The sequence below is a fragment of the Triticum aestivum genome, chromosome 4D (genome assembly GCF_018294505.1).
Source record: "Triticum aestivum cultivar Chinese Spring chromosome 4D, IWGSC CS RefSeq v2.1, whole genome shotgun sequence".
NCBI classification, from domain to species: Eukaryota; Viridiplantae; Streptophyta; class Magnoliopsida; order Poales; family Poaceae; genus Triticum; species Triticum aestivum.
The window spans coordinates 337513927-337523200 of record NC_057805.1 but is presented as its reverse complement, the minus strand read 5'-3'; the positions used below and the strand labels follow the sequence as shown (position 1 = coordinate 337523200).

The 9274-nt window shown below is 43.8% G+C and overlaps 1 protein-coding gene across 1 annotated transcript; it reads right to left on the bottom strand.

The window, feature by feature from the left end:
- Nucleotides 1-503: 503 nt before the first annotated feature.
- On the bottom strand, nt 504-3424 carry LOC123097772 (ran-binding protein 1 homolog a). The gene is made up of 4 exons (XM_044519595.1): nt 3143-3424; nt 2869-3020; nt 2636-2761; nt 504-1003 (listed from the first exon to the last, which is right to left on the bottom strand). The coding sequence occupies exons 1-4, from the start codon at nt 3289-3291 to the stop codon at nt 810-812; spliced, it is 621 nt and encodes a 206-aa protein (XP_044375530.1). The 5' UTR covers nt 3292-3424; the 3' UTR covers nt 504-809.
- Between the last annotated feature and the right edge of the window lie 5850 nt (nt 3425-9274).

Genomic DNA, 9274 nt, shown 5'->3' with positions numbered 1-9274 from the left:
ACGGTCTTCATCAAATTCGTATGTCATGCTATGTGTAAATTTTTGGAGCATCATTTTTTCTTCTCCTTTTCAAATATAAATACAGGATGCCTTAGCAGCCCCTTCAAAGATACTCCCTCCGTTCAGAATTATTTGTCACAAAAATGAATATGTATCTACAACTAAAATACATTTAAATACATTCATTTTTTAGACGATATCTACAACTAAAATATATTTAGATACATTCATTTTTTAGACGAGTAATTCTGAACGGAGGGAGTAACTATCTGAGGCATGTGCTCGTCGGTTAGAGGGAACATGTGCTCGTCGGTTCCGAACGGAGGGAGTAACTATCTGAGGCATGTGCTCGTCGGTTAGAGGGAACATGTGCTCGTCGGTCGGAGCTCGGACAAGACAATGGCCTGACTAAAGTCTTGTGTGCTCATGTACTATATCATTGTTCTTGCGGCAATGAAGATATGCGACGCGGTACAAAGTGACAAGACAGCATCATCCAGGGATTTTGGACAACTCAAACCGTATCCATTCCAAAAGCAATTCCCAAATAATTGTACAAACATGCTAACCCCAGGCACACCATCCAGAAAAACAAATGACAGTCTATCAACCAAGAAACCCATGACTGACACAAATCAAACTTGGCCCAACACAAACAAACATCCCACAGAACAACACAATGAAAATTTGTGAAAGGAAGATGAACTTTGACCATAAAATGAATCGAATGACACTCATTTGAAAATTCACTAGTTCGAGTATAGCAGTGCTCCGCCTAGAGCATAGGATGAAATAGCCGGCCCAAGTTTTCACTTTTCAGCATCCTTCTTATCATCTACTGCAGGAGTCTCCACTTTCTCCGTTTGTTCCTCCTTTTTGACCTCCGCCACAGTCAATTTCTCTACCAACTCGGCAGCAGAGGAGACTTCCTCGCTTTCTTTCTCCTCATTCTTTCCTTGCTGCTCAGCAATCTCATCTACAAGATCCTTGAATTTTTTGCAGTCTGAAATAGAATCAAGCAAACATGAGGATGACATGATATTTGCTAGCCTCCTGACTAAAATAGCATAATGCCTCGGCACTTGTTTTCTCATGTAGGTGCGGCAACCGCAGAAAACATAGCAACGCTCACTTTATTTACGCATTTAAATCTCAGTCTTAGAAACTTACAATCTCACAAATTACAAACTAACTACTAATGACTCTCTTACAAATTTGTCGACACTATCAATCAAATATCCTACAATGCTAACATGCATATCATCACTACACAGGAAACCTTTATGGGAAATTTTTGGACCACAAGCCCTTGAGCTTTTAGCAGTGTCCATTACATCCATACTCTTGATAATTCACCTACTACGTCCTTGTAATATACTTTCACAGTTCCACATATAGGTCCAAAAACTTGCAGTTTGTGACCCATGGTCACTGCAACTTGATTAGCTAAGCTTCTATGCAAAAATGCAATGGATGTGGAAAATAATGTGGATCATTTAGATGGAAGAAGCACACATTGCTGGGATATTGTAACATTAATTAGCTAAAATACTAACATAAAGCTGAATAGAAGTGCAAATGAATGCAAATTATTTTAGGGCGACAATGCTTGCAGCAATATGGGGGTCACATGATGATCGATTTCATATTTGTAGTTTACTGCCAACTTGTATATTCTGCTATTTGAAAATTGAAAAACTGAACTGACCTACATCACAAAACCTACAAGTTTTATATACCTGCAAAAATAATTTTACAATTTTGAAGAACTAACAATTTGCTACTCCCTCCGTCCGAAAAAACTTGTCCCTCAAATGAATGTATCTAGCACCAAGTTAGTGCTAGATACATCCATTTGATGGACAGGCTTGGGACAAGCTTTTTCGGACGGAGGGAGTACAAGTTTAGCGCCTCTTGTGTAGTCTAAATTCATCAAATTGATAACCAGGGCCACTACTACAACAAATAATATTACAGTTTTATATATAATCAAAATCCTTTTTGCTTAAGATGAATAGTTATCTTGTCAGAAAATGTGAACACTTGAAATACAGCACAGCCTCTAATTGGCTCAAAATTAATTAGCGAGAGTGACAAAAAATCCTATGGAAGTGCAAAAGATCAAGGGGTAAGGCAGTGCTATACATTACTGACTACTGAGTACTGAGGTTAAGCACAAGCAAAGCAATGCCATGAAAATCAGTTGCTGAATGTTAGGTATACAGGAACAGCACTACACTAATGATCTTTCATGGCAGGATAGCTTTGTGGCATTCAGGGCGTACCAGCAACATATAGCTAGGGGGTGCACCGGACACTGTCCAAAAATATATTCATTACTATAATTGATGCAAATTAGTGTGTGACATCCAGAAAAAATGCATGTATATTTTATAAGAAGGATACCAGGACATTTTCTTTCTAGGTCCGACACTGATGCCGTTCTACTGTGGAGTTTAAAGTCAAAGGCCGGTATAACACACTAGATCAACCTGAAGTACTGCTTAGTTAAACCCACAACCCACAACAAACTTGGCTTGTGAATTCATAGATCACCAACCCTTTTGAATGATGCGCGCTATATATAAAAATAAAAGAGAAAAGCTGCACAGATGATAGGGTGCTCAGTGCTCACTCTCCACGGATCCAAAGCGGATGGCGAACATCTCCTCCTTGAGCTCACAGTCGGCAAAATCCAGAGCGTGCCACACGCACGACTTGTCGCTCCCAGCGTGCTCCTGCATCTTCGTCGTGGCCACAACTGCACACCAAATATCAAGATGTCAAAAAACACCCCCACCTATCTGATCTGTAAATCTAAATCACCACCGAAAATTATCCCCCTAAAAACAACAAGCAAAGAAGTACCGAGGTGATTGGCGCAGATCTTGAGGGTCTTGGCCTGTCGCATGACGAGGCGGACCTTGGCAGTCTCCTTGTGCTTGAGCAGCTTGACGGCACCCGTGCCCCGCTCCTTCCACTGGCCCCCGTCCTTGTCAAATCGGTAGAGCTTCGCTTTCCTGCGGACACAAGAAGAAGCACCGAACCAGACGCGTCAGACTTAGATCAAAGCCGGGAACGATCGGATCGGGCAAGATCGAAAGAAGTAAAGGCGGAGGCGGAGGCGGAGGCGGCGGCTTACATGTCGAGGAGGACGTCCTCGTCCTCTTCGCCGGTTGTGATGGCAACCTCCTCGAGCTTCACTATGGGAGCGATTTGGGCGCCGGTGTCCTCTTCCTCGCCGGCCGCCGCGGCCTCCTCCTCCTCGCGGTGCTCCGCTGGATCGGCCATTGCTGGTGTAGGGCTTGGGGCGGCGCTCGCTTGCTGTACCAGAGTAGTTGCGGCCGCCGCGGTGGAGAGGAGAGAGAAAACCGAGGGGTTATAAAAGCAGCGTGGGGCTGGAACGTGCGCCCTGGAAAGAGGTCGGATTGGGGAAAGCACTAGTCCTGGTAGGGTTTTTTTTTTTTTTTTTTTTTTTTGAGGATGTCCTGGTAGGGTTTTGAGTCGTGTCTCCGGGGAAAGCATTAGTAGGGTGTTGATCTGAATTCATTTTTCTATTTTATTATTATGGGGTTAATGTCAGAAAATTCATACTTAAAAAACCATCGCACATTTATTTATTTATAAAATTATTAGTAGATACTTAAATCACAGACATTTTCACATGTTCAAGTTTTTGTGTAGTTTTGTGGAAACATTATAGCACCGCAGGAAGTGTGATTGCAATATCCACGTGCCAAAAGTGTATTTATCTGAAATACTTTCTCAAGAATGTTCTAGATTAGTTTCCTATTAGTGCGGGGTGAAGTGTGATCCCATTAGGATTGTCTAGTTGGTTGCGCCTGCCCATGGTGGATGACTCGGAGGATGATGCTGACGATCCACCACCTCCGCCGCTGCCACTGCCCCCTCCTCGCCGTCAAAAGATGTTCGCGAGTGCCTCGGTGATGGCCCTGCGCCAGGTGGTAGGTGGCCTAGGACAAGGCAGTAGGAGGATCAACGCAAGTTGCCCTGCCTGTGGCGCAGGGTCCTCGTCGGCATCGGTGCGGCCGACGCGAGAATTCGAAATCCAGGCGTCGTCCGCGCGGCGGCCCCAATTTCAAACACCGGTGGTTGCGGAGGGTCTCGTGCTTTCCAGCTGCCAAGATAACGTCACCGGTAGGCCTCATCACACTGTGTCTGCCATTGGACAGAGCACAGATCGACCGCCTACCACATGCCGACGCGTGGTGAATTCTACGGTGGGAGACCAGGTGGCAACCGTGGAAATTAGAGCCGATTAGTATGGGATCGGGCATCTCTCGTCGTCTTGTGCCATTGGGCCCTCCTGCCACCAGTCTTGGAACGCGGCGGAGAAGAGGTCCCTTCCTCTGTTACCTTCCACCGCTAGCGTGGGGTGTTAGTGGAACCTGCTGCGGCCAATTGGAACTCGCGTGAAGATCTGATGCAGACAAACCTGGCAGTCCGCGTGGGGTCGATGGAGTTGGTGGTTGTTGATGGGACGCGAGGCATTCAGCCTACCATGGGCTCCCAAGTGGATCCAATGCATGTGCTTGATGGGGCGGAAAGCATGCAGGCGATAACCCCTGAGGTCTCATCTAGTGTTGCTCGCCTGTGGGATCTCTCTCGTTCACTCGAAGGCGTGCCAAGTAGAGACAAGATGGGAATTGCACATGCATGGGATCATGCTTAGTCTTTCTAAGGAGGTTTTTGTAGCTTTATCAAATGGTTGGACGGGCACACTTGTTGCACAAAGCATGCACCTGCCCGCCTAAACACTTTTTGTGCCCAAGTACAATGTGAGCTATCTCCCATCCTCCCCACATCTGTGAGCCATACACCGCCGAAGTCGAGGCGCCCAAGGCAGCGAAGGCGGATCACCACCACACCTAGGTGGAGCGTACGCTTGGCTAAGGGCCTAGGTCGTGGATCTATGGGCACCAAACATCAACAAGCAATCGTAAGGAAACCCTGCCTGACAAATGAAGGAGACATCATAGGCGATGACGCATTGTAGGCATATGGCTGTTTGTTCGACCGACCATTAAATGATACCCAAATTGTTGTGGTTCTAGCGTTGTTTGGATGGGAACCCTTGGTCTTGCCACTTCCGGAGACCGTGGTAGACGTGGAGGTGAGGGCCTTAGCCTTCAACCCTTGTGGTGATTGTTGTGGGCTTCCTATATGGCTACACGACCTTTGAAGTTGCTTGCGTGGAAAGTATGTGGGCTAAATACACCACCACCACGCAATACTACCTATCAAGTGGTGCCCGCGCTTGATCCTGGTATAATATGTTTCCAGGAGACCAAGATGGAGGTTGTACCGCTTGAGATTGTCAAACAATGCTTGGTGAATAAATTTGGAAGTTTCTATTACCTTATGAATGACAACACACGGGGCGGCACTTCATATTTTCTTAGGGTTCTTTCTTTTCTTTTCTGGGCTTAGCTCAAGCTTATCTGTAGCTGTTGAGACTTTTGTCCTTTATTTTTTTAATAATAAAATTTAGAGTGGGGTTTTTACCCTACTGTTTATAGTAAAAAAACATTGGGTGGCATCTTACTGGCTTGGGATCCGCTCGTGCTTGCGTTATCTAACCCACACATCGTTTATAACACACTTTCCTCACTGGTCTAGCCCCCCAGGGGTACCGATATGGTGACTCATGGGCGTCTATAGGCAATAATCCACGTGGCAAAGCTTGAATTTTTGCAAGAGATAGAGGACCCTACCCATTGACCAATGACTAAGAGCTAAACCCTTCTTGGAAATTGATGTCAAAGGGGGAGAGAGATGTCCCATCAAAGCTTATCTAAAGTCTCACTTAGAGAGAGATACACATCAAAGCCTTTCTATATGAAGAGAAATGCACAATTATAAGAGGACAGAGATCTATATGTTTCCAAGTGCGGAGGAACATATAATTGATTTATGTTTTATTTGCTTGATCATACTATATGATCTTTTTCTCTGATTTATCTCACCCTACCTACTCCCAATATCTACAAGCACACATTCAAGGGGAGAGGAAGTTCAAAGCTTAGGGGGGAACCATTGGATCTTTATTGCAAATCTTTATTGAGTCCTTGGGGACATGTCGTCTCTTAAGGAAGTATTCACCTAGTGATACTAACCCTTTTACATGTCATTCCAATCTTGGTATTATTGAAGTTCTTGCATTTTCTTGGAGAGAAACTCTTGTGTTATCTAACCTTGTTTTCTCAAGTTTGTTTCTTCGGGTATAATGGTCAAGCACCTCAAGGTAAGTATATGCAACATACACATGTGCATGATGATTTGCTTACTGAACATACTTGTTTGCAAGAAATCATCATGGACACATGAACACTTCCATTCACATCTTTTGCTTTGATGCATATACCGGAGATGCATGTGACATATTGAATATTCCTACCCAATTATGCATTTGCATTCCAAAAGCAATTAACTTTAAAAGACTGCACACTTGTAGGGGGAGCGTATACATGTTACATGCTTCTCAAAGCTTTAATGTACCTCTATAGTGTATTCTTATTTGAAGCTTTGATATATGTTGTCATAAGTTACCAAAAAGGTGGAGATTGAAAGCACAATTGCTCCATTTGTGGTTTTGGTAATTCATGCCAACATACATGTTGTTGGACTAATGTTTTCCTCAACTATATTTCAGGAAAAGTTTAGCCTAGGAAAGTAGATGGATGGAGATGTGGACCCCTCAAGCTAATAGGAACAATGTTGGCAAAGCTTCAACACTCCAGATTTATGGTTAAGTGATCCAAGATCACATTGAGTCCATAGGAAAGCCAATACTATTAAAAGGGGGTGAGGTTTGGATCATGAATCATTTTTAAGTGATTAAAGATACTACTCCCAAACCCTCAGCCACACCCTCACATTCCTATCTTTCCAAAACCCTAAAGTCCATCTCGGTCCCACCAATTCACTCCTACTCGGACCCACCGAGATACACTTGATAGAGCCACTGCCTAAACCCTAGTGACTCGGTCTCACTGAGATGACATTCAGTCCCACCGAAGTGTGCGTGCCAACCTTCTGTAACCAATCGACTTCATCTCGGAATTTTTGAGTGGTTTGGGTCGGTGTCACCGAAGTGTAGAAAGTGCTTACGTCATCATCCATCAGTCTCATCGAGTTGTTTCATCCGGTCTCACCGAAATGCTTAAAGTCAAACCTTTTGCACTAGTTGGTCTCACCGAGTGGTTTCACTCGGCCCCACTGAGTTTGTGTAACAGTTAAATTTTTTATGATGGCTATATATATATACCCCACCCACTCCACCAACTCTGAGAGAGAGCAACTAGGACGAAACTACCCCTTCCCATATCCATTTTTTGAGAGATAACCACCTACACTTGTGTTGAAATCAAGAGGATTCCACTCCAACCTTTTATCCTTGATTTCTAGCCCCTCAAGTTTCTTTCCACTGCAGTCCTTTTCCTACTACCATGCCAAATTTGTGAGAGGGTGATTGAGTGTTGAGGAGACTATCATTTAAAGCACAAGAGTAAGGGGTTCATCATCAACAACAACAACATCCATTACCTTTCTGTTGGTGCAATATCTGCCTTCCTATGTTTTGGAGATTGTTGACAGGAACAGGTATGGACTGAATCCAGAAGAAGTCTGCATAAAGTCTTTGCCCAAAAGGATAATCCTAGAATTCCGTCTGTCTTCTGGATTTGGAGAAGTGCCGATTTTCAAGAACGCGAATTTGTTTGCTATTGCATACAGAGAGAAATAGTCCATACAATACCGAAGAGAATGCTATCTCCGGTGCTAAGTTCGAGGAACTTCAGCGAAGTATATCTGCGTTGCAGAGAAGAACAAGCTACATCTATTGAAGTCATGTACACGAGAAGATTGATGTGAAGGAATTAGCCCCTCGAAAATTATTGTTGACATGAAGCAATTAGTTCGGTGTTGTTGTCCGAAGAAATTGACTGCAACGAATGGAAGTCGAAGACAAAGAGAAGACGTAGTATCCTTTTCGTTCTTCTTCTTTCGTTCAATTGAGTCATAGGACCTCCGTACTATTAAGAGGGCTATAGGTTCTCGAAGCTTAGATCCGCTGTGATGCTTAGCCCAAAACCTATGAAAGAAGCGAGAGAAATCTCTTTATGCTCCGAATGATTACCTAGCAGCAGTAGACGTTGTTCTTCGTGCTGCAGGAGATATCTTTTGGACTGAGGAGTGATAACCCACAAGTATAGGGGATCGCAACAGTTTTCGAGGGTAGAGTATTCAACCCAAATTTATTGATTCGACAGATTAATTATCTGCAGCAATATGATCAGTAGCACAGCAATATGATCATTTTGATAGCAGTAGTAATAGTAATAGTAATAGTTACGATAACAGTGATAGCAATGATTTTGTAGCAGTTGTGACAGTAACAGTAGCAATAGTAACTTAGTAGAAACAATATATGGAAAATTCGTAGGCATTGGATCGGTGAATTTGTTGGATGATATTCATCATATAACATTCATAACCTAGGGTGGTACAAAACTAGCCCCAGTTCATAAATATAATGTAGGCATGTATTCCATAAATTGTCATACGTGCTTATGGAAAGAACTTGCATGACATCTTTTGTCATACCCTCCCGTGGCAGCGGGGTCCATATGGAAACTAAGGGATATTAAGGCCTCATTTTAATAGAGAACTGAAACAAAGCATTAGCACATAGTGAATACATGCACTCCTCAAACTACGGTCATCATCGGAGAGTATGCCGAATAATGTCACTTCGGGGTTTACAGATCATAACCCGTAATAGGTGACTATAAATTGCAAGATCGGATCTAGAGCATAGATATAATGGTGATAGCATAAACGGTTCAGATCTGAAATCATGGCACCCGGGCCCAAAGTAACAAGCATTAAGCATGGCAAAGTCATAGCAACATCAATCTCATAACATAATGGATACTAGGGATCAAGCCCTAACAAAACTAACTCGATTACATGATGAATCTCATCCAACTCCCTCACCGACCAGCGAGCCCACGAAGGAATTACTCACTCTTGGTGGGGAGCATCATGGAATTAGCGATGGAGAAGGGTTGGTGATGACGAAGATCGAATATTCCCCTCTCCGGAGCCCCAAACAGACTCCAGATCTAGCCTCCCGACGAAGAACAGGAGGTGGCGCCGGCTTTGTCTCGCAAAACGTGATAATTCTTTCTCCCTGATTTTTTCTCTGAAAATAGGATTTTATAGCGTCGGAGATAGGGTCAGCGGGGCGCCC

Coding starts and splice junctions, on each gene's coding strand:
- LOC123097772 (XM_044519595.1), bottom strand. CDS start 3,291: ATGGCCGATCCAGCGGAGCACCGCGAGGAGGAGGAGGCCGCGGCGGCC. Junction 3,021..3,142: donor GAGGACGTCCTCCTCGACAT/GTAAGCCGCCGC, acceptor TTGTGTCCGCAG/GAAAGCGAAGCTCTACCGAT. Junction 2,762..2,868: donor GATCTGCGCCAATCACCTCG/GTACTTCTTTGC, acceptor TTTGGTGTGCAG/TTGTGGCCACGACGAAGATG.